Here is a 25,152-nt window from a genome sequence, read left to right as displayed (position 1 = left end):
TAGTAAGTCGATTTAAAAGACCCAAACCCTACAGAGCGTGTTGTTAAGCTAGACATTGAACCCTTAAGCGGTCCTGACGTTTAATGATAGAAAGGTTAATGATGGAGTACAGTCACCTTACCTGTTGACTAGTGTGTGTAGCTCTGACCGAGTCAGTAATTGCCAGCAGTTGCCAGAGGTTGGTGGCTGACTTCGCTCCACACATACTCGGAAAATCCTAGACAATTCCTCTGTTGCTAATTCATTGATATAGAAGCAAACTCAGCTACTTTTATTTCCATTTACTCACGTCCACTCCATCAGTGTTACCTTAGCAAGGTGAATCTGCTGTTCCGGTCCCCTTTGTTGTTTCACAACAAAGTTGTTGCACACATGAGCCAGCAGAGGGCGCAGTGAAACATGCTTAACAAACCACCTCTGATTTACCTTTCGAATACGGAGACAGTGCTTGTTTTCTACGTCGGGACACTCCTTCCCTCCGCCAAAGTGCAAGCCCGTTGAGGGGCGGCCACATTGTGCTTTGACGTTTAACGACACCAAAAGTCCGTCCAGCCCCATTCCTTCTATATTTGGTATTTGCACCGGGAGGTAGGCTGCCCGTTGTACGTCACGGTGTACGCATTTGTTATGTGTCAACTCCGCCCAGTTTGAAGATGTTCGGTGTACGCAAGTATCATTTTCAAGTAGACCCAGAATTTAAATTTTAAAGCGCTTGTCGCATCAAGCGATACTATTGGCTGGAAGCAACATAAATGTTTTAATGAGCCGCCATGTTTTTTCAATGAGTGGACATACAGGTAAGGTATAGTTCTAAATTGGCTGCAGTAGAGTGTTTAGTTTTAAGTCCCTCACATCTAGACAATACATGTTTAATTTATTCTCATCTTCCGCAAAGATTATTTAGCTAATCTCATACAATGGCAACCGCTTCTTCAACTCCGGTCGACAAGAAAAGCACACGCCGCAGCAGTAGCAGCACTCCTCTGAGTCCAACCAGGATCACTAGGCTGCAAGAGAGACATCAGCTCCGGGACCTCAACGACCGGCTGGCCCTTTACATTGACAAGGTCCGGAGTCTGGAGTCTGAAAACGACGTGCTTCAGCTGCAGATCAGCGAGCGAGAGGAGGTGAGGACCCGGGAAGTGAGCGGGCTGAAGGCTCTGTATGAGACGGAGCTCGCGGACGCCAGGAGGTCCTTGGATGATTCTTCCAAGGAGCGGGCCTGGCTGCAGATTGAACTGGGGAAGATCAAGTCCGACCATGAGCAGCTGCTACAGAAGTAAGCCTTGACACACAGGGGTCATATATGGTAGGGAAAACCCTGAAATACACGACGATGTACATGCTTTTCTGTATTTTGGTGTGATTCAATACAACATAGATGTGACTCTCAAAAGGGTTAGTGCAGTGAAACAGAGCACAGTGGGACAGGTGGTCTGAAACAGTGGTTCTTGGTTCTTGTATTCAATTACACTTGGTGGATATGCTGGCTAGAACAACAATAACAAGGCTCATTATTGTCCTGCGTTGGAGTAAGTCATACAAATGTGAAAGTCCAAACTTTTGGTGTGTTTCAGTGATCAGGCACGGAATGGCTGGTGAACAGGAAAATCTGGTGTAGGGTAATGCAATGACCGATGTGTCGCCACTGTGATCAGACATGGGATCTTGGTTGAAGCTCTGTAACTTTGGAATTTCATGCTTCTTATAATTTAGCAGTGTGAGTTTGGCGAGAATGCCCCTGTAACGTAAAAGCTGTTTGCTCACTGTTTTTGTCCTCCCAGGCTTTTTCACCGCAAAATGTAAAATGCCAGACATACCGCTACATTCCCGTCATACCTTGGCCAGCACAGCAACACGAGCAGCTCACCCGTAAAAGCTAGTTAGTGTGACCCTGTGGCAGACACTGAGGAAAATAACCTCCAGCTGACCACTTAATACTCTCAAAGCCACTCAGTCAGGATGTTGACTGCTTCTTGCTGTTGTTGTTAGTTTGAAAGGTTGGGGCTGGAATCAAGTCAGTCCTGCCATTTCTGGTGGCCGTGGCGGTACCAGTGCCAGCTCAGATGTCACCGCCAAGAGCCTCACAATTTCTGAAAACAGACCTCTGAAAGTGTGTTGATGGCCTGTGATCTGTTCTCATAGTTACAGTAAGCGGGACTCTGAGGCAGCAGGGGCCCAGGCCAGGCTCAAGGACCTGGAGGCTCAGCTCAACTCTAAAGAAGCCACACTGACTACAGCACTGTCTGAGAAGAGGGGCCTGGAGGCCACAATGATGGACTTGCATCAACAAATGCAGGAGGTATGGCAGCAATTTGACATGAATTTTGCTAGACCTGGTAGCCACGTGGCTAAAAACTACTAAATGTTGTAGGGCTAAACACATTTGTAGTTAACTTAGTGTAGTTATTCTTATTTTCAAAGCGGTTTGAGGTAGCTTGTAAGTCAAGTTCATTTATATAGCCCAATATCACCAAAAAAAAGGTCTCAAAGGGCTTTACAGACCCACAAGATCATGGCCATCAAGTGGCCATATACGTATAACATCCCCATTTAACCAGCACTGAGAAATGGGACCCTGCATTGCTGAAATGGTGTGATGGCTTCTCCGTATGGTTTAATCCCAGTTCGAGGAGGTGGATCTGCTTTGATTTTGGATCTTGACTGTGTATTTTTCTAACCATGTTCCTATATGAAGATGCCATAGATTCTGTTTTAGCCTAATAGGTTATTCTGCACTTGGTGTGTTGATATTAAGCAATGTACTTTGTTACTGCCAGTTGGACACTCTTCTGGCCCAGACCAAGAAGCAGCTGTCTGATGAGATGCTGCTTCGTGTGGACTTTGAAAACCGCTGCCAGAGTCTGTCTGAGGAACTGGCCTTCAGAAAGAACATCTTTGAGGAGGTGAGAACATGAAGGATATCCTTTTATGAGCTCAAAGATAAAATGCCGATTGCTTTTGTGTGGTATCCCCTATTTGGCAGTAATGCACTATGGGCTCTATGATTTATCACAAAGAAATGTGGAGTGTCGAGGGTCAGGATTTATATTTGTCAGCAATATAAACGTGTATGATATACATCTTTTAAATGTAGTGTTCTTGCTTTCCAACACGTCGGATGCAGAAGACTCATTGGACCTATGTTCTAGCTGTCAACTGTGCATGTATGCTGCATTCATAAATGTAGTGTGATGAGGATGCAGATAAACCTGAAACTGATGTCTGAGTGCTATTCTCCAGGAAGTGAAGGAGGCCCGACAGCGTTACGAGACTCGGCTGGTGGAGGTGGACTCTGGATGGAAGGAAGAATATGAGTTTAAACTGTCTCAGGGCCTCGTTGAGATGAGGACTCAGAATGAGGAGCAGGTCAAGATCTACAAGGACAGCATGGAGAGCACCTACATGACTAAAGTATGAACACAGACACGGTCCAGATGTTTACTTGTCTAGTGGACACTTGCAGCTGTTCGTTTGCTCCAATCAGCTCTCTGCTGATCCTTTAACTTAATGGTTGCAAATTTCACAAGATGAATATAGCTACTGACTAATACTAGCTAATGTAACTTTTCAAGCAGAGGTCACTATGTTTGTGTCTGAAAATGTTGCTTTTGACAACATTTAACAGTGACTGACGTTAAGTGAATTGGGAAAGAGAGAAAAATACTCCCCTTTAACAGTAAGAGAACTGGGCTGGGGCAGAACCGGGTTCTAATTTGGTGGCCATCTGCCTTGACTGTTTTGGGGGGGTGGGGGGGAGAGAGGGGAGCTCAGTGCATCATGGGAGGAGGAGGGAGGAGCTCAGTGAAAATAACATATAGCTAGGGGCTGGTCCAAGGCAAGCCTGGCCGGCCCTAACTATAAGCTTTATCAAAAAGGAAGGTTTTAGGCCTACTCTTAAACTTAGAGAGGGTTTCTGCCCCCCCAGACCAAATCTGGGAGATTGTTCCACAAGAGAGGAGCCTGATAACTGAAGGCTCTTCCCCCCATTCTACTTTTGGGGATACGAGGAACCTCGGGGGAGTAATATGGTACTATAAACCCAATGTCTCTAAAGTTCCTCTTTAGGTACAGAGGTGTGAATTTAAAGGAAGCAGTGTGACACTCCGACTATCTGTTTGCTGCAGCTGGAGGACCTGCGTCGGGTGACTGAGAAGAAAGGTGCAGCAGCCAACATGGCCCGCGAAGAGCTGAGGGAGGCCAGCCGGCGAATTGAGGGTCTGACTGCACAACTGACGACCCTGCAAAAGGAGGTGAGGGCTTAATGTGGAGCTACTGAACATATTGAATGTTGAATTCAGCCACGTCCAGTGTCTGACTGGACAAATGACCTCTGTAAATAAATCATGAGTCATGATAATTCAACTCATCTGCAACTTTCCACTGTAGTCCACTTTTTAATGACTGGAAGCTGGCCGGCCCTTGAGGCAGCAAAGTGGCTCCAAACCATGATGCACCCTCTACTGCGCTTCAGTTGGTGAATGCCGAACAGCAACAGGACTAAATTGGTAGATTTTCCTCTGGTAGAGTGATGAACACGCAGGTCTTTCTATGCTTTTGGAGCCTTTTCAGCTTTCTACTGCTTGATTGTGTCAAAGTCACATGAAGAGATGATCAAGCTCACCTGAGTCCAAACTGCTTTCAGAGTCAGTTAACAAGTGCTTCACTGACGAAGAAATGTTTTTTTTTTCCTTGATCATCTCTTTAAGCGTGTGGTAGTTGTTTGACTTCCATGATCAGACTACTTTTGATGAGTGACTAATGCAGAAATCAAAGACATTCCTATGTTTGTTTTAACGTTCTTAAATTCTTGTGCTTTTCCAATAATGCTACATATTGAGTTCCATGCTCACCATTTAATTGCATTGATGATACATTAAACCTACATGCTTGCTCTGTTGTATTGATGCACTGCTTGTTCAGACTGAACTTTTTGTCTGTTCAGACTCGTGGTTGGCGTGATTGTATAGCAGAGCTGGAGACGGCCCTGGTCCAGGAGAAGGACACCAGCCGTAGACTGCTCATGGAAAAAGACAGGGAGCTTGCAGAGATCCAAGCCAAGATGCAGCAACAACTGAACGAGTATGAACAGCTACTGGACGTCAAGCTGGCCCTCGACATGGAGATCAGTGCCTACTGCAAGCTGCTGGAGGGCGAGGAAGAAAGGTGAGGCCACTCACACTGTTTTTGGCCCTAATCACAAAACTTAAATTCTCACTTTCCTTAATGCCAACTAACACATGGCTTTGTTTTCTGTGGAGTCAGGACATTGGCTGCACAGATTTGTCCAATTTAAAGACCTTTTTATTGGACAAAGGTATGAGTTTTAACCCTTGTTTTGCTCTTCTAGGCTGAGGTTGTCACATACTCCATCATCTCATGCCACAGTGTCACGAGCTTCATCCAGCAGCCACAGCATTCAAACCACTCGTGGAAAAAGGAAGCGCATGGAAGCGGATCAACAGGAAGCCACCAGCTCGGTGTCCATTGCTCACAATGCCACAGGACACATCTGCATCGACGAGCTCGACACTGATGGCAAATCTGAGGTGGGGGCCTGACACGTGTACTTTCAATAACTAGGTGACAGTATTAGATGCAATGTGTTGTTGGTGGCGGTCTACAATTCTACACATTGTAGACCGTACAACTCCACAAGTTGAAACACAAAATGAATATAAATTAAGCTAAAAATGTTAAATGTTAGATTATAAATTATAATGTAACATTTAACATTTTTATGACACAACATTGTTGATTTAGATACTTGAAGATACTGTAGCTCCTTGCTTGATTCTGAGCTGCCAAGCCTGAATTGTTCATGTGTTTGCTGTAAGTAAGCTGTCTGTGTTGACAGCAGGTGGCAAAAAGAAGCACCACATACAGGACAACGGAGGGGGACAGTGATTATGGAGTGGAGGAAGGCGTCCTCCACCTGCAGGTGATGGCTTGCTTTATGTGACTCAGCCAGTCCAACTGCTGTATGTACATTATGTTTAACTAACAGCAGTCACAAAGTGATCAGGAGGGTGACAGCTCTCCAAGTTTAGGATCCAGACTGGAAGGGTTGTGGACAACAAAGAGGAAACTGATCAATCTAAATTGTATTTTCTAAAAAGTCATCACACACATATGTAGTGTTTTTTCAAAGGTTTTTGGTGGTTTTTGTTTCATGTGAATTTTTTTGATTTATTTCCACAGGGGGATGCAGAAACTGCTCAGAACTGCTCCATCATGTGATCACAACCTGCGCCTACTCCCAAGCCAGACCGTCACCTGTGATGCTTTTAATGTTTTTTTATACCTTTTGTCAATAAAAGAAATAAATGACCTACAGGGAAAAAAAACCCCAACTTGTTTTTCTTACCTATGTAAAACTGTGACAGATATCAGGGGTTTGAACCCAGACTAATCTGTAAACCTACTTTAGTGAACAACGATTTCAGCTTCAACCAAGAATTATCTTATCCGAAGGCAGGGTTTTGGAACCTATGGCTCTTTTGATGACAACAGCCCCAGTGGCCCCATCTGACCCCCCCCTGGAAGAATTTCTGCAGGCGCCACTGTCTAAAGTTTAACTGGTCTACATTAGTGCCGTTTGCACGTCCATTGTCTTGCTTTAACGTGTAATCTTGTTTTGTGTTTGTAGCAAAAAGTGCAATGTATGTTTAGACAGAATTGTTTGACTGAAATCTGTTTAGAATTTTATTCAAAAGCATTTAAAGCGCTATTCAAGTCAGCCACCTACAGGTTCACTCCAAAATATGTCCTGCAGGCAGAGCAGAAAGACGCTAAGTTCTGTTACTTCATTCTACAACTAAAATCTGTGCTATTTGAAGTACTAAAGTGACATGTCGATTAAATGGCTGCTTTGTCGTGGCTAGTGTTACCTCAAGAGTCTCTTCACTCCATACTTTCAAAATAAAGCCCAAAGTCCTCTGCCAGATTTCATTTGTACACTATATTATACAGAAACAACTCCCACAGAGACTCGCACCTTGAAAACTGCTGTAAGGAAACGGGGACACATTTTTCATAAAACACATTCTACACGTTCATGACTTAATATCTTTGAGTCATTTAGTTGCACCCCCTCCATCAGTGCACAGTAGAGGGCGCTGTCATTCAGGGCACAGCTTGGAGAGAAACTCAATCACAATGAGGGAAAAAAGTATCGACAGTGTGGAGAGACGCCAAACATTGACACAACTCTAGTGCCTCACAACTGACTGCTTAGATCATTCTTGCTAGTTGAAGCTGAAATAAGTGAAGTACATTGACAGATAAGTCACGGTTTAATATTAGAATAATATCTATGATATCCTATCCATCTTGTATGGAAAAATAAGCCAGGCAAGTCACAAAATACAAATGAACATCTTTAATCATTGAAATATTTAAGATTACTTCCATAGCATGCATAGTAACAACATTTCAAATTCAAACATAGTAGCACAACAAATTCAAAATACAATCAATGCTAGTTTATTTAGTGGTGCAATACTTATTCAAAGTTAGTAAAGAAACTAGCTAAATTAGCTACATAAGTTCACATAAATCTGAATTCTTCAGAAAAGATTCAGCACATCAAACCTGAACATCCTTATGAATTTTATCACGATCACAGTTCTGTCTAATATCGTCAAAAGACACTGCAACAATCTGATTTGATGCATGTTTTCATCTTTTTTCCCCAGGTAGATTTTGCAGATTGGCCAGTGTATACTCAAGGTCCAGTGTGCATCAGATCACCAAAAGTATTCACATTATTACTGATGAGTGTAGTGTACTTTACCCTATTTTTTTTTTTAAAGTTTTTACAGGATTTAACTGAAAACTTGTCTATGACCTGCACTTATCATAGACACCTTGTGGTAACAAATTTGAAGTTCTGAAAAATAGTACCAACAATAATAATACAAATAAAATAAAAGCTTTATCTATTTAAAAAGTACTTAAGAGCACTTTTCACTTAAATACGTTTTAAAACGCTAAGAGAAAAAAACCTTCATCGCCGAGTTGAGCCATGTGGTGCAGGTAGAAGGATAAAGACCAAAAAAATACCCTCATAAAAAGTCTGGATTACAAATACATTTTGTTCTTGACCAGGATTCTTTCAGTTTTTAGATGAAAATAAAGCTATGAAGAACTGGTTTGTATCAGCCAGTATTGATGTTCTAGAACTGTGGTTCCCAAAGTGGGGGGTGTGAAAAAAGTTCAATATTGTATCCTCAGTGTCTCACTCTAATCAGCTCATTAACTCAAATCACCTGCTGAGGTTTCCTGAGCCTTTAATTAGTCTCTCAGTCCGGTTCAGCACCTGTATGTGAGGTAGGCTCAAAAATATTCTACTAAAGGGGGCCAAGTTTGGGAACCACTGTTCTAGAAGAATCCGATATTAAATTCAACACATTCCTCGTCTAATTCAATTTACTTTTTTTTTTTCCTTCAGTAGAAAAAGTTTCAAAATATTTGACTATAATAACGACTCAATTTCCCGCCACCCGCCAAAATCTTTGAGTTTGCGCTTTATTAAAATCATACTTCCGACGGCATGTGGCCCTGATCTCTGTCAGTTTTATATTTAAGGGAAAAAATAAAAGTGTTTTTTTTCTTTAAAAATGTGTTTGTTTTTTTAAGATACTGAAAAAAGGTAGAAAAATAGTTGAAAGCATTACAGTTGACAGCGGTCTGGCTTAGCTGGAGAGCAGGCGCAGGTTGATGATCACATGATGGAGCAGTTCCTCTGACTAGGTTCTGCTTCTCCCTGTGGAATTAAATCAAAAAACATTCACATGAAACTAAAAACCAGCAAAGTATTAAGTCCACAGGTTACATCACCCCCCTTGTATATCTATATTCAATGTTTCAGCTTTGAAAGAACACTACATGTGTGTGAACGCTTGAAGAATAATCCAGAGTAACATGAGGATTGATTAGTTTCCTCTTTGTCGTCCACAACCCTTCAGCATGAATCCTAAACTTGGAGAGCTGTCACCCTCCTGATCACTTTGTGGCTAAAGCAGTTGGACTAGCTGAGCCACATAAAGCAAACCATCACCTGCAGGTGGAAAGCGTCTTCCTCCCTTCCATCGTCATCCTCTTCCTCCTCCTCCTCCTCATCCTCCTCCGACTGCCTGTCCCCCTCCGTTGTCCTGAATGTGGTGCTTCTTTTTGCCGCCTCCTGTCAACACAGACAGACAGCTTACTAACAGCTAACACATGAACACTGCAGGTTTGGCAGCTCAGAATCAAGCGAGGAGCTGCAGTTTTTTCAAGTATCTAAATGAACAATGTTGCGTCATAAAAATGTTACTGTAAGATTATATGAAAAAAGACTGCTACCAACAACACATTGCATGGTATTTTCTGCTAACAGTTAAGTTCACACATTTCAGTGACAACACCCAGAATTCATAGCTAATGATGGGTCATGCGATCCAAATGTTTTTATGGATTATGGTTTTGGGCAAAACCAGTGTTTGACCCAGGGGATCTCAAGGTTGGGTTTGAAAATAGTGGGGCTCTGGCAAACTTTGTGACTGCAGTTGCTTCACCCACAAGCTAATGTGGCAAATTTGTAAAAATGTGCATGATTTGTCATGCTCTCACCTCTCCCTGAGGGTTTATCAGCACCACACGCATGTCCTCCCCTGAACCCCATGATGCCTGGTTCTTCCACACTAGGTCTGCAGGAGGCTTGGAGCTCACGCCAGCATCAGACGCCCAGACCTGGGGGGAGTAACATTTATTACTTCTGAATACTAACAGGTCTACTACTACTTTGTCAAAAATCTCTATATTCCCTTTCAAGTTTACAATGAGCAGTCCACAGTGAAGCAGCCATTTAATCGAAATGTCACATTAATACCTGGTGTAATTGTAGAATGACGTAACAGAACATACCGTGACTTTCTGTCCTGCCTTCAGGACATATTTTGGAGTGAACTTGTAGGTGGCTGTGGACTTTCCGATTGTCTTGATCATCTCGTAGCCTACCATGGCCTGATCCTGAGACATTTGCATGGATACAACACTAAATCAGGATTGATGCTCAACGTTTCCATGGAATCAAAATGTTCTTCACTTCAGCACAAACCCTCAAACAGACTCCATAGCTTTTTTCATGGTTACTTTCCTACTTTTTTGTCATTCTAACTAATTTGTATACATATGCCACCTATTTATTGAAAGTACAAAGTCACGAATCAGGACCCTACCTCATCTCCAGTGTTGTGCAGGCATATAAATTTGCCATCGGTGTCGAGCTCGTCGATGCAGATGGGTCCTGTGGCTGTGGCGGAGTGAGCGATGGACACAGAGCTGCTGGCTTCCTGTTCCTCCACTTCCACGCGCTTCCTTTTTCCATGAGTGGTTTGAATGCTGCGGCTGCTGGATGAAGCTCGCGACACTGTGACACGAGATGATGGAGTGTGTGACAACCTCAGCCTGGAAAGGGGAAAACAAGGGTTAAAACTCCAAAAGTCTGTGGTATGGACAGAAATCCTAAGGAATGTGAGATTAAGTGATAAAGGCCAAAAACTGACTGAACTGGCTGTAACCTTCTCTGAAAGACGGATCCGTCACCCATATTTGTTTTGAAACCTCACCAGCCCAAACATCTTGATTGACCTCACCTTTCTTCCTCGCCCTCCAGCAGCTTGCGGTAGGCACTGATCTCCATGTCGAGGGCCAGCTTGACGTCCAGTAGCTGTTCATACTCGTTCAGTTGTTGCTGCATCTTGGCTTGGATCTCTGCAAGCTCCCTGTCTTTTTCCATGAGCAGTCTACGGCTGGTGTCCTTCTCCTGGACCAGGGCCGTCTCCAGCTCTGATATACGATCACGCCAACCACGAGTCTGAACAGACAAAAGTCCAGACTTTGAACAAGCAGTGCTTAAATACCACAGAGCAAGCATGGAACTCAATACGTAGCATTATTGGAAAAGCACAAGAATTTAAGAACATTAAAACAAACATTGGCATGTCTTTGATTTCTGCATTAGTCCCTCATCAAAAGTAGTCTGATCATGGAGGTCAAACAACTACCACACGCTTAAAGAGATGATCAAGAAAAAAAAACATTTCTATTTTTGTCAGTGAATAAGCAGGAAGTGAAGCTCCGGTTAGCAAACTTTCTGAAAGCAGTTTGGAGTAAGGTGAGATTGAGTCGGGGGTGCATCATAATTTCAGTCATTTAGAACAATCAATTAAAACCTGTATCAAGGAATGCAGAACGTCTGAGTGGAAGTCTGGCATTGACCATCAAGACCATAACCCTGTAGAGTTCGTCTTACTACACAATCATAATACCATCAAACAATCACACCCACAGTGGAAAGTTGCAGATGAGTTGAATTGTGATATATTAAGCCCTCACCTCCTTTTGCAGGGTCGTCAGTTGCCCAGTCAGACTCTCCATTCGCAGACGGGCCTCCCTCATCTCTTCGCGGGCAATGTTGGCTGAGGCACTGTTCATCTCAGACATTCGACGCTGATCCTCCAGCTGCAGCAATCACAGACAGAGTCAGAGTGTCAACACCCTCTCCTGTAAATTCACACCTCTGTACCTAGAGAGGAACTGAGCGCTTGCATCATTTCCTCTAGCCTTCCTCGCAGCAGCCGTATGTGTACTTCAACATCACTTATGTTATGATGATCTGCCTGTGTCTCAATTTCAGTTTCATTTAAAGCTGGCCCAAACTTTGTGAATGCCTGGTTGTTAGATTTGAACCTTAATCCTAAAGGATTACATATAAGCTTTATGTAGTAGTATTTCTCTCTCTTTTAGCCTCAGTCACTTCAAAATTTTGTCAGAAGTAAACATTTATAGATTTAAACTAGATTAAAAATTTAGAAAAAAATTGAGATAAATTCCTCTTGACATATTTGCGACCATTTAGTTAAAAACAAACAGCTGCAAGTGTCCACTACACAAGTTAAACATCTGGACCGTGTCTGTGTTCATACTTTAGTCACGTAGGTGCTCTCCATGCTGTCCTTGTAGATCTGGATCTGCTCCTCATTCTGAGTCCTCATCTCAATGAGGCCCTGAGACAGTTTGAACTCATATTCCTCTTTCCGTCCAGAGTCCACCTCCACCAGCCGAGTCTCGTAACGGTGTCGGGCCTCCTTCACTTCCTGGAGAAAAGGTATCATACAGGTTTATATTGCTGACAGATATAGGTCCTGACCCTCGTCTCTCCTTTATTCCACGTTTCTTTGTCACAAATCAGAGAGCCCATAGTGCATTAATGCCCAATGGGAGATACCACACAAACACAGTCGGCATTTTATCTTTGAGCTCATAAAAAGGATATCCTTCACGTTCTCACCTCCTCAAAGATGTTCTTTCGGAAAGCCTGCTCCTCAGCCAGACTCTGGCAGCGGTTTTCAAAGTCAACACGAAGCAGCATCTCATCAGACAGCAGCTTCTTGGTCTGGGCCAGACTAGTGTCCAACTGGAAAAAAAAAAAAGTACATTGCTTTAACATTAACACAACAAGCAGAGTAACCTATTAGGCCAAAGAAATATATACAGGCAAGGTCCAAAATCAAAGCAGCTATACCTGCTCTAACTGGGATTTAACCAGGTGTTATATCAGACTGCAGTGAAGTGTAACGGAGGAAAGGCCAGTAGAGAGCACCTGAAGCCATCACACCTTTCAGCAATGCCGGGTTCCATTTCTCACAACAGCTAATTAATTCATTTCAATGGAAGGCTTTGGTGTGGGCTGGTATAGAGAAGACCACAGAGTGAAGATCTCCGTTTTGAGACGTGCTTCACAGCTGCTTGTGTATGCGGCACCGAAGCAATACAGAGTGACATGCTTGTGTGTTGGGCGTTCCATACTAACAGGTTACAGCACGTACACTGCAACTGGAGTGGTGTAGCGATGTGTACCAGAATCTAACATGCATGCTTTAGGATAGAAAACAGTTCAACCAGAAGCAATAGGATTCACAAGGTGCGCACGCTGGAAACCCTGTGCACATTGCTTTGGTTCACTCATCACACTGAAAAGAATAACCAACACCATCAATAGCTGCATGGAAACTTGGACACAACCCTGGGGAACTGTTCTACACCTTTCTCTTTATCAACCATAATAAATTACACAATTTGGCTCCTACTCATAATTAAGAATACATAATGTATGGCCACCAGGTCTAACAGAATTACCTCTTGTATTTGTTCTTGCAGGTCCATCAGTGTGGCCTCCAGGCCCCTCTTCTCAGACAGTGTTGTAGTCAGCGTGGCTTCTTTAGAGTTGAACTGAGCCTCCAGGTCCTTGAGCCTGGCCTGGGCTCCTGCGGCCTCAGAGTCCCGCTTAGTGTAACTGTGAGACAACAACAAAAATGATTGTTCGTGTTAAACCTGAAGAACGCATCACAGGTCATCAACACACCTTCAGAGCTCTGCTTTCAGAAATTGCGAGGCTCATAATTTTCAGGTTTTCACCGAGACTCAGATTTATTAATAGATGGGGCTTCCTGTAGTTTTTGTCACTGGCATCACACACTGATCAACAAATCTTGGAACTACAGTTCTCAAACCGTCACCCAAGCGCCCCCTGGTGGTACAACTGATGACAGGAAATTGTAAAAGAGTTGTGTGAAGTGGTTTCATTAAGAAAGTGTTTTGTTTTAACATCACCAGGCTGCAGTGAATGTTTTTCTTGGCCATTACTCTCTTCTGGCCACAATTTCTAATTATCTAGTGATGTTATCTTATAACGCAAAGGTACCGGCTCTTCAAAAAACAAGGATGACAACGGGTGTGAATGCAGTAGTTTACATTCCACAGAATATATTCCTGAAGAAAAACATTAAGTAATTCAATTTCCCAGCTCTCTGCTGGCTTTACAAAGTCAACATCCTGACTGAGTGGCTTTGTGAGCATTAAGCGTTCAGCTGGAGGTTATTTTCCTCAGTGTCTGCCACAGGGTCACACTAACTAGCTTTTACGGGTGAGCTGCTTTTGTTGCTGTGCTGGCCGAGGTATGACAGGAATGCAGCGGTATGTCTGGCATTTTGCAGTAAAAAAAAGCCTGGGAGAACAAAAACAGTGAGTAAACAGCTTTATGTTACAGGAGCATCCTCGCCCAAACTCACACTGCTAAATTAAGAAGAAGCACGAGATTCCAAAATGATTTCAGAGCTTCACTTAAGGCCACATGTCTGATTACAGTGGCAACGCCCGGGTCATTGCGTCACCCTACACCAGATTTTCCTGTTCTTCTTTACCGGCCATTCCATGCGTGATCACCAAAACACACCAACAACAGTTTCTATAGTTGGATTTCCACATTTCTATGAAACCATTATTTCCCCATTTATCCCCTATTGACTGAAACTACAAAAGGACAATAATGAGCCTTGTACATTGTTGTTCTAACCAGCATATCCACAAAGTGTAATTGTAAACAAGAACCACTTAATGCCATTTTCAGAAAGGTGAAACGCAAAGGCAGACTGCTCTGGTGGCTGCATCCATCAATTGCGCCGGGGTGTGAACACGCAGAAAGTGACAAATTATAGATTTACAGCCGGCGTTTATTACTACATAATCCAGCCACATGTTGTTGACTCACAATTTGACCACAAACACATCTCTGGTTACTGAGAGGAGGCTTCAGCGCCATCTGTCTCTGAGTGAACCGGGCTGTTGCTGGCACCATGGCCTGCGCTCGCCTGTCCTGTGAGTGACTGTGACCCTTCCGGACAGGTGCCCCGCTCCACAGCACCTGCTCCTCTGTGCTCACACTCAGCATTTCTTCATGTCCGATATCCTGCAGCTCCATGCCAAACTCCCCACAAAGGCCTACATTTGTGTGTAAATGTGTATAAATGCTGAAGCAGCAAACACATGGAAAGCAACATCCTTGTGGCATTTCACAAGTTACAGAAAGTCACAAGCTGAGATGTTTTCAGCTACACGAAAGTCTGCAAGTTCACTGTGAAATTGCAGATGAACAATCTTATATAGGAGGGCAATCATTGCATCACATACACCCATAACCAAACACTAGATTTGTTCCAATACTGAAAATAGTTTTTAATCTATCTGTAATTGTAAAGTTCCCTGTGCATTTAAACAATCATATTTAGATAGATATCTGTTTTACGCAATTTGAAGATGGTGAAGAAGAAGAAATACTCCACAAAATTGTAAAGGAAATGGTTTCCTGGTTTGGTGGGACAGGAAATCAGCTGTTAAACTCCCCTGCTGGACATGACGCCTTTTTGTGTGGAGAGACTGCAAATAAGTTCCAGCTGTACTAAAAACAAACATCTGCACAAATGCAAGAATGTAGCAAAAGCTGCAATAGGAACCATGGAAGATTTTACATTCTAAATTTAAAACGCTCAAGCAGAAGGAGAGACGGTATTCACCACCAGACTCAAGCGGTACATTTATTACTATTATTCTTCTAACTACATACATTAGTACGGGTTAGAGAATCTGACTGCAAAACTTTCCTCTAAACACCAGAACCCAAAACAACACCAACGCACAAGAAAGCAAAACTGAAAGCACGATTCAAGTTAAACGAAAGATTCATTGCGATAGTTTCCGGGTTTCCCCTCCCATATATGGCCCCTGGGCTGATGAGACACTGAAGGCAGCATAAAGCCATTACGGAAATGATGAAGTGGTGATTTTGACAATGTGATCCACACATGATAAGATGTTAGGTGGTATAACAACTTAGTTTTCGTTTGTATTCTCATTGGTTCTTTATTTATCAATACTGAATTTTAAAAAAAAAATCGAATAAGCCTTTAATAACGTTTTGAGGGTTCGTCCTTTCAGCAAAATAGACAATGGAGGGCCAAAAACACCCCGGTCAGCAACATGTTTAAAAATAAAATGCAACTAAGTGGATTAGCTACAGAACGGGGAATCCTAACAATTCATAAAATCCACAAATAAGGGGTTGGGATTCTGTGTTAAGAGTGACGCTCGGGTCAGATAAACGTAACACTTTGCGGACCTGCGCATTTAATGTTGCAAAAATGGCTCCAAAATCAAAGCCCTGCATGACAGCGTTGAGCTTAACATCGTCCCCCGCAGTTCACACATTCGGTTGTCCGACATGATTAAAGTGAAAGAGGCTTACTTCTGTAGCAGCTGCTCATGGTCGGACTTGATCTTCCCCAGTTCAAGCTGCAGCCAGGCCCGCTCCTTGGAAGAATCATCCAAGGACCTCCTGGCGTCCGCGAGCTCCGTCTCATACAGAGCCTTCAGCCCGCTCACTTCCCGGGTCCTCACGTCCTCTCGCTCGCTGATCTGGAGCTGAAGCACGTCGTTTTCAGACTCCAGACTCCGGACCTTGTCGATGTAAACGGCCAGCCGGTCGTTGAGGTCCCGGAGCTGCTGTCTCTCCTGCAGCCTAGTGATCCTGGTCGGACTCAGAGGGGTGCTGCTGCTGCTGCTGCGGCACGTGCTTTTCTGGCCGGCCGGAGTTGAAGAAGCGGTCGCCATTGTACGAGATTAGCTAAAAACAATCTTAAACTATCTCGCGAAAGACGAGAATAAATTAAACAAATGTCTTGTCCAGACGGGAGGGGTTTTAACAAAGCGCTCTACCGCAGCCGAGTCAGAACGACGCCTTACCTGTATATAGTGTCTTCTCTACTCAATGAAAGAGGGGTTTGGTCACTAAACATGGCGGCTCATTGAAACTTCTACGTTGCTTCCAGCCAATAGCAAAGCTCGACGCGACGCCTTCTTTCAAATTTAAATTATGGGTATACTTGAAAATAAACTTGCGTACACCGATCAACTCCCAGGTAGGCGGAGTCAACACTTCGTTACAACAAAGGCCAACACCTTAACATACAACGGGCACCTCAGCTGATGCTTAATAGTTAACCAACAGGACTGGACGGACGTCTTGTGTTTTTAAAGGTCAAAGCACAATGTGGCCGCCCCTCAAAGGGCTTGCACTTTGGTGGAGGAACGGTCTGTCCCGGGGTAAAAAACAAGCGCTGCCCCTTTAATCTGAAAGGGAAACCAGATGTAGTTTGTCGGCCATGTATCACTGCGCCCTCTGCTGGCTCCGGTGTGCGCAGCAGAGACAACAAAGGGGACCTGAACAGCAGATTCACCTTGCCACGGTAACACTGCAGGTCTTTCTGACACTTTTCCTCCAATATTGGATTTTTAGACAACCTATTTACATCTACTCTTAAAATTAATGCATATCTAATTTCTGTGCCTGCATTATAGATTAATCACCAGTATTTACGGTGGTTTGCAGCTGGGTTGATCACACAGAATAACCTCCATTTGGTCATAAAACAACTACTGCCTTTCTGGTTGTTCTGCCAAACATGAGCTATAAATCAGAATTAAGTCACATGAACCTGGCAGTGCAAATGTAATCATAACTTGTTTATACTGATGTGAATAAAACAAACATTGTCTTTGTTTATTTGAAACTATTTAAAACACAGTAGGAAGTGCACTTGCGAAGGTAGAGAGTGTTTGTAGTTGAACAATTGTCTTGAATATGATGTGAATAATCCAGGATTGAGACAGAGAGAGACACTGACCTGCTGTGATCTGTCCCAATATCTTTGAACACCAGAGGGAGACAATGAAACCATTTTATACTTAGTCTGCACACTGTCCTGTTATATTTCAGAGCAGACATGTGATCAGTATCAGCCAGCATGTGTGGAATTCAGTGCACACATGCAGACATTTAGGCTTTATGGGTTGAATGTGAAACAGGCAAGGACATGCAAGAGTGAAATTGAAAATAATGTCACGTGACTAAAAAATGGAAGCCAACTGCTGATTAACATCGTGCCTTCCATCAAAATAGAATTAGACTCAGCTACTGTATCAGCTAAAGTATTAAGGCATTGGGTTATTATTAGGTTGGCACTCGCTTGTGTGTCTCTCGTGGTGCGCAAACATCTGATATCGTCATCATCATATCATATGTATCATATACGTATATCTCTATATATCATCAGGTCAGTTGAGAGTTGAAGGGCTTGAAGCCTTGTTGTGCCTATTTTCTATGAATTGACTTCCAAGAACAACACACGTGAAACAGAAACACAGTATTAAGAGACACAGATATGGAAATAGTTTATTTATTGTTATTCTGTAACACAAACTGAGTCATGTGAAGGTATAAATGTACACCACAGTGTAGCACAATCACACAGTACTGGAGCTATGGGTCCTGCATATGGACACACTGATGACATTACTTAGCTCCACAGCTTTAAGACTTTTTTTCCAACAGGGCCATGGTCTTTGTCGCTCACTCTGGAAGCACAAAGGAAATTCAGTAAAACATCATTACAAGTGTGGTGGATGAAGTCATAACAGCCCCCACACAACATATTTTCGTTCCACACAAGCTGTTTTATTAAATAATTATAAATATTCCACAAGAAAACAACACCAGCATTTTTTTTTGTGTATTATTAGCTTTTTTTGTATTGTGACAGAAATTTGCACCTGCTCTTGTGTATGTGTACGTATACCTTTTAAGGAACACAACTGACAATAGAGTGGAGACATGGCTGTGCAGTAACAGTGGAACCTTTAGCTGCTAATGAAATATGCTGTCACACCAATCACCAATCAAATACTTCATTCATATCAAATGGCCTCTAAGCTCTTACAACTGTTCATGAATGCATTGAACGCAGTCTTGATCTCATATTTAATTACTTACTAAAAATGTGCAAAGGTGCATAAAGTGCAGGCAATTTAACCCCTTAGTGCAACAAACTAACATTTGAAAGACAAGTTAGCGATCAATTATTTGTGCACTAGTGATATACCGTCCATCAAAAAATATATTAAGAAGCATTTGGTTATGTCAATGTTTTTGTTTCTGTTTTGTAAGTCCACGGAGGATGTGTAATATCTGCTTTTTTAAAACTGTTTTACCGAGGTCATTCAGTCAAGTTCGTGTAGTACATAAAGTCATTTGACACTTTTATCCAAAGCAACATACAAATGAGGTGTAAATACAACACAAGCAAATATCTAATCCAGAGAGAAGAACAAGATTTAGTGTCATGAAGCTGAGTTCTAGTCGAACAATAGGACATAGGTGCTAAGAGGCAGAGCCTGGAGGAGGTATGGATAGAGATAAATAGGTATGACATAGGTTTTATGTTTTGCTTCAGTAAATACATACATAAGTGTCATTTAAGAAGACATTTCCTCAAAATCTGAAGAAAATGTTCTTTCAACTTGAGAAACCAATCACAATAAAACTCCAGAAAATGATTTTGTTGTCTCAGTAAATCAATAATATTGCACATCCTCTCTCGGAATCCTCACTATGCTTAATGTTTATGGAGCTCCAAATATGTGTGCATTGTATTGTAAACAAATGCAATGGTGTTCAAAATGACCAAGCAGGTAATCAAGACTCTTCACATCACATATGGAAAAAAAAGTAAGCAAGTAAGTCTGCTTTATACTGTAAGCAGATATTGTGTTGTGGAAACCCTTACCAATAATTTGCACATCACACCATGCTGTTGTTAAATGTGTGTTAAGAAATAAGTGCAGTTTGTTAAATGGATTGACTGATTATAGCTGTAGTTGTGTAGTTAGCACATGTCTGTTTTACGAAAATAAGGGTGACAAAGCGGATGAGAGAAAGACCTAATTTTAAAGGAAACATTAAGAATTTCTTAAAATAACTCCTTAGTGTTTGTCGACTAAATTTGGACTAAAACTAAGGCATTGTGATGTGACAAAAATCTGATTATAGTTGGGAGAAAGGAATATATGAGTGACTGAGACTAAAACTAGCATGAAAATCCCTGTGAAAGGGTAACAGTCTGTCTAGAACATATCTCAAGTATTTAGATAGCTTGTTAAGAAGCCATGTAGAATGGGCTCTAGCTCATCTACACAGAGTCCTTTGGCATGTACTGCAAAGTGAACAGATGTGCTTCTCTACCCATGAACAGCTCTAAGGCAAATCCACCTAAACGCCTATTTCTCTGCTCACTATTTTGAATCAAAAGAATGTAAAGTAAAATATAAGACTGTATTTTATTGTATTTTTTTCAACAATTTCTTAAAATGATGGAATGGACCCTACTCCTCCATTTTCCGTGACACAGGAAAGGGAACACCACACTACTAAAGCGCCAATGTCACAATTCACATTATTCCTGTCCGAAATGTCTTTAAAATGACCTTTAAAAATGTTTGTTTATCATCTTTAAAATGTTTCAATCACTAAATCAATGGTCCAAACACTTTCCGAGTGTTTGGAAAGGACTAAAATAAAGTAAAGGGTAGAAACAATCAAAAGAAAAAACTAGCATGTACCCTCAAGCGCAGCACAAACAGTGGCAGGCTAATAGAGTGAGGTATGGTGGAGTAAAATGACAACCCTGCAAGAGGTAACACCCTTAGATTGTTTGTAACTGACAATAAACAGATTACAAATAAGCAAATAAGCACAGGGATAGTTTGTTTTTTGGTTTATGCTGTGAAAGTGGAGGAATTTAGGACGATTCTTTACAAAATGTCAATGTCATAGTTTCTACTTTCCAGCATAAACGTTTTTTTGTATACTCATTTTCTCCATTTCAGTTCAGGGAATTTATTAAACTTATAATGCTTTTGACCCCACTGATAGCTGTGTGGCTGTAGCTACTTTATACTTTCCAGTTCTGTAGTTTACATTCAGCATGAGATAAATACGGCTGTAGGCAGTTGGCAGGTAAAAGTATTGTATCTCAGAAATGTAATCTTGTGAGAAAGTCCCAGAAAATAACACTACTTTTCCTTTTTCTGCTTTCTGTCGCTCTCTTCTTTCTCGCTTTCTCTTCTTTTTAGAAAAAAAAAAATTTAAAGTTTTCACCCGACAGTGAAACTAAACTCTACTCTTCTTTAATAGCAGTGTTTTTACTTTTAATACTTACTATTTATAATTGTTAAAAACCCACTGTTGTATTTACTGTGTCAACATAAAACAAACATATAATTCTGTGGTCAACCAAATGAAAATGTCCATTTTGCTTTTGTGCTTTCAAATTGTTTCTCTTGGTAAAAACATTTTGATTATGTCGACATGGCCAGGCTACACCTCCATCTGATCCAGTGGTTTGTAAGATGAAAGTTGAAAACAAAAAGACACAAACGTGTTCCACTGAACCGGCCTGACACCTGTGAGAACAACAATGTTCTCACAGGAACAACAATGTGTTTAGTTTAAACACATTGTTTAAACACATTAGTTTACATTCACAGCTAAGGCAGCGTGAAATGGAGGTGTACCAAGAAACAGTTTACATACTCAAGGCAACAGCGCTCCTACTGTTTTTGTGTGTCTTCGTGTATGCACAAAATTATGCGTACATTATTGTGTGCTTGTTGCTTGGGTGGTTGTATGTTGTATACAACCCTAAGCTAGGGTGTTGTCGAACTGGCCCTTCTCCAGACCATCCAGACCATCAGCCCAAGTGGAGGTGGGCATGCTTCTGTAGGGGTCCAGAAGGATCCGGAAGCAACGCACAATAAGGATGACAAGGAACACAAAGAGAAAGATAACCAAGGCAAAAGTGGTCTTCTGCTCCAGCGACATGGCGGAGATGGCTGAATCAGAGGAGAGGGAAGAAGAGGCAGAGGAAGACGAGGAGGAGGAGGAGGAGGAGGAGGAGCGGGCGACAAAGTGGCCGCCAGCAGTGTGCAGCAGAGAGGATAGGGCAGAAGTGAAGGGCTCTCCCTCCATCATCCAAGAACAGAGGTATGTGGCGGTGGCAGGATAGTGACGCGGCAGCTCCCAGAGGGGGCGCTGTGGCATCCTCTTCACACCAGCCTGGCCCAGCCTCTTCACATGGACCTCATTGTCTAAGGAGATGGGCCAAAGCACAACAGTCACACAGGGTAAGACAGATGTAAAAGACCAAAGGTACTAACAAGTATTGTGTGTACAGAAGTTAATGCACTGTGCCACACCTATGAGAAAAAGCTAAGAGAGGCAAGTCAAGCATATCAAGTCAAATCAGTAAGTCTCAACAGGTGAGTCATGTTTGGTTAGTCAGATTGGCAGAGGTTCCAGTTTTGGATAAATTACTTTTACTGAGCAGCAGGATCCTGGTTGGCTCACAATAGCAGTTCCTCCTGTTCAAATGAGGCTGAATGGCTGAATCTTTCGTTTCCAACATCCTATTGGGTAAAAATAAGGCAGGGCCATGCCTCTGTTGCATTCAGACTTAAGAAGGTGAAGTTTACTTAGCTGAGCCTTCCATATATAGGATGATAGAACAGAATCTAGTGAGGGTTCACCTTTGTGAAGGTTCAACTTACATCCAGAGTACTGGCATGGAGGTAGAGCCGTCTCTCGACTTGATACGTAAAGCAAAGGTTCATCCGCATATAGAGACACTTTACAGTATGTCCAACTCCTTTTCTCTGAATCCCTTAAAGCGTCCCTGCAACTAGGAAGTGAAATTGCTATTCTGGCTCTATAGCCAGATCGAAAAGTAACGGGCGAATGGCGAAGACTCCTTGGCGAGTTCCCCGTTTAAGTTTAAAAGGTTGTGATCATTGACATTTAGTGAGCATTGATGCTGTATGTCAAGTGCCTAATCCATGCGATGAAGCTTGGTCAAAAGTCACATTTTTCTAATACAGCAAATAAATCCACTCCACGCGATCGAAAGCTTTCCCCGCATCTACAGAAACCACACATTCAGGAATTGAGTGAGCTTTGTTTATCCCTCTCCCTTCCCTCCTGTCTTCCGCCCTCTCTTTTCTCTAATTTCCAAGATCTCTCTGTGGCAGTGTCCTAATTAATGAGCTAGATCATGTGAAGGACACTGCACATTTAGGTGTGTCCTCAGGGGGGGAGACCCCAAAGCGCTGAACCTGCACCTCCTCCTGTATGTCACACTCCAAACAGAATGGTGTGTATGTTTGCTCCTTTTCAAGCTGTAACACGAAACATTTACCTCCATCTTTAACACAAATAACAGCAACAACATTTCTCTGTCATACTGCAATGTGATGTCTAACATGTCCAGACAATGAATAAGCTTATGCCTGGTGTCCATTTTTGACATCCTATAGTCTTTAGTCTTCATGTATACATTAGTCTTATTAGGGTGAATCTACTTCAAGTCATTTACTCATTATATTCAGAATCGGATGTGTGTGTTGGTGGGAGGGGGCTTCACTCAATTTAGGGTCAAAGAATGTATGTTTGTCCAAATGATGACACACTCTCATCTGACATGAGTACAGGTTACTGCAGTGAACTTAGACAGAGAATTTTGCAGAGTGTGATCAAATGTCCCACTGTCCCTGAATTCAGACATTGTACATACAGTATAACCCTGAATGTTGCTGCATTTCCTAAACAGGTGGGAAACGGTGTGTGTGTGTGTGTGTGTGTAGCAGTGACATACATGTATTACTACAGGTGACTCCTCTGATGCAGTGACATGTAATGATGGGCGGAAGAAAATGCAACATCATGACAGAGCTGGAGGAGAGAAGCTGCAAGAGAGCGAAGTTAACACGGATTCATGAAATCAACTGCTGCAATCTCACTGAACACAACACGACTACGGGAATAAGACATGTACGTGTGAGCTTAGAGGCATCTAGAGGCGGAGGCGGACACACACACACACACCTACACACACACCCACCCACACCGTGTGTTCACTCAACAAGTGCAAAGCCGTGCAGTCCCCCCAGCTGTCGCAGAGACGCGGTCAGCAACATGCATCAGCGGGGCAGCGGGGGTCTCCGTACCTGTGTGTGTTTGCGGGGATGTGGGCTCCATTTCCAGAGTTAGAGAGAGGACCAGAGGGTCCGGTCCATTCTACCTTCACCTCCCCGCCTCAGCGTCCGCGGCATGTATGTCAGAAAGAGAAGAAAAGAGAAGGGAAAGGGAAGGAGGCAGTCAGGAGGAGCAGCGGCCGGACCAGTGTGTGCTGAGAGCCGACAGGAGGGACATCCATCCCCGGCAGAGGGCTCCGCAGCCTCCCGCCCCGCTGAGGCGCTGCCTGCCTGGCTCCAGAGGGAGGAAGGAAGGGGCGGACCGGCCGGGACCACATCACACCGGCGCCGGGTCATAAACGCAGAGCTCAACCTAACAGAACAGAAGAGAACTACGTCAACGTTTCATTCATTTCTCTCAAATACAGTTATAACTAATGTAAGAAAGTGAGCTGAGTTGTTTCGGAGCAAGTCTGGAGCTGTTAACGTTTAAAAGAAAGTAAGAAAGAGAGAGAGAGAGAGAGAGAGAGAGAGAGAGAGAGAGAGAGAGAGAGAGAATCCCAACGTTTGCATTGATTAATAGTTCTGTTTTACAATTTTACTTTTGCTGCAATATTTCAATAATTAAGCTTCAAATTAATTTGTTTTAATATTTTGTAAATAGATGTATTTAATTAATTATTATTTTTACATTTTATTCACCATTGTTTACATTCTACAAAACAGTAAAGGTAGAGTACATTATTTCCTAAATTTGAAAAACTTAACTATTAATTGTAGATTTTCATTTGTCATGATAATATTTGTCAGTGTGAAGGAGCAAGTAAAGAGGTTAGGCAGTGTACTTCAGTGTTGGACTTTTATAACATCTCCTCTAGGCACAAATACCCAAGGCCTGTTGCTGCTACCCAACAGTGTATGTTCACCTCTTCTGCTGGATTGAGCTTTTATTGTGTTTTGAACTTGAAGAGGAGAGAAGTTTACCTGATTGCTCTGCCGTGTATCCTTGTGTATCCTTCGGGTCATTGCTGTGAGTAGAGGGATAATTCTGCCTCATCCAAGCTGCAAACATGGACACCTGGCGGGGGAGGTAGGGCGGGGCCCTACACAAGTCGCTTGCTCTGCTATCAGAGGAAATGACCTTAACACATAGATGTAAGCCTAATAATAAAACATAAAAACATTGTTTTCTCTTCTAGCTTTATTTGTCAAGATCGTGGTCGCTAATAAGTTTTTTTTTTTTAAATATGGCTTCTCCCAAATCTTTTTTCTGACATTTCATCCTGTTCCAAAACGTTTCCAGGCCTGGTAATTCCTTTTTCAAATTCCATTACTTTCCCAGGATGTTCATGACTGTAGGAGCCCTGCATGAAGGTAGCAGACAGGAAACGGAAGGAAAAATAATCAGCATAAAAG

General features: G+C 42.5%; 3 protein-coding genes across 3 annotated transcripts; 1 reads left to right on the top strand and 2 right to left on the bottom strand.

The window, feature by feature from the left end:
• The first annotated feature begins 917 nt into the window (after positions 1 to 917).
• On the top strand, positions 918 to 6,283 carry LOC143011253 (lamin-B1-like). The gene is made up of 9 exons (XM_076164068.1): positions 918 to 1,279; positions 2,146 to 2,302; positions 2,781 to 2,906; positions 3,244 to 3,414; positions 4,128 to 4,253; positions 4,946 to 5,166; positions 5,351 to 5,549; positions 5,858 to 5,941; positions 6,202 to 6,283. The coding sequence occupies exons 1-9, from the start codon at positions 918 to 920 to the stop codon at positions 6,238 to 6,240; spliced, it is 1,485 nt and encodes a 494-aa protein (XP_076020183.1). The 3' UTR covers positions 6,241 to 6,283.
• A 1,083-nt stretch (positions 6,284 to 7,366) lies between these two features.
• Positions 7,367 to 16,684, bottom strand: lmnb1 (lamin B1). Its single transcript, XM_076164144.1, has 11 exons — positions 16,124 to 16,684; positions 13,183 to 13,339; positions 12,335 to 12,460; positions 11,970 to 12,140; positions 11,380 to 11,505; positions 10,638 to 10,858; positions 10,221 to 10,449; positions 9,907 to 10,011; positions 9,613 to 9,732; positions 9,062 to 9,184; positions 7,367 to 8,767 (listed from the first exon to the last, which is right to left on the bottom strand). Exons 1-11 carry the CDS (start codon positions 16,486 to 16,488, stop codon positions 8,726 to 8,728), a joined length of 1,785 nt encoding a protein of 594 aa, XP_076020259.1. The 5' UTR covers positions 16,489 to 16,684; the 3' UTR covers positions 7,367 to 8,725.
• Positions 16,685 to 18,891: 2,207 nt separating this feature from the next.
• On the bottom strand, positions 18,892 to 24,096 carry ctxn3 (cortexin 3). Its single transcript, XM_076164086.1, has 2 exons — positions 23,770 to 24,096; positions 18,892 to 21,858 (listed from the first exon to the last, which is right to left on the bottom strand). The coding sequence occupies exons 1-2, from the start codon at positions 23,798 to 23,800 to the stop codon at positions 21,413 to 21,415; spliced, it is 477 nt and encodes a 158-aa protein (XP_076020201.1). The 5' UTR covers positions 23,801 to 24,096; the 3' UTR covers positions 18,892 to 21,412.
• Positions 24,097 to 25,152: the final 1,056 nt, after the last annotated feature.

The sequence above is a fragment of the Genypterus blacodes genome, unplaced genomic scaffold (genome assembly GCF_046128005.1).
Source record: "Genypterus blacodes isolate CSIRO-AG114 ecotype Tasmania unplaced genomic scaffold, CSIRO-AGI_Gbla_v1 ptg000133l_1, whole genome shotgun sequence".
In the NCBI taxonomy this organism is placed as follows: Eukaryota; Metazoa; Chordata; class Actinopteri; order Ophidiiformes; family Ophidiidae; genus Genypterus; species Genypterus blacodes.
Note: the sequence above shows the minus strand (reverse complement) of the source record. Positions and strands in the feature narration are given on the sequence as shown.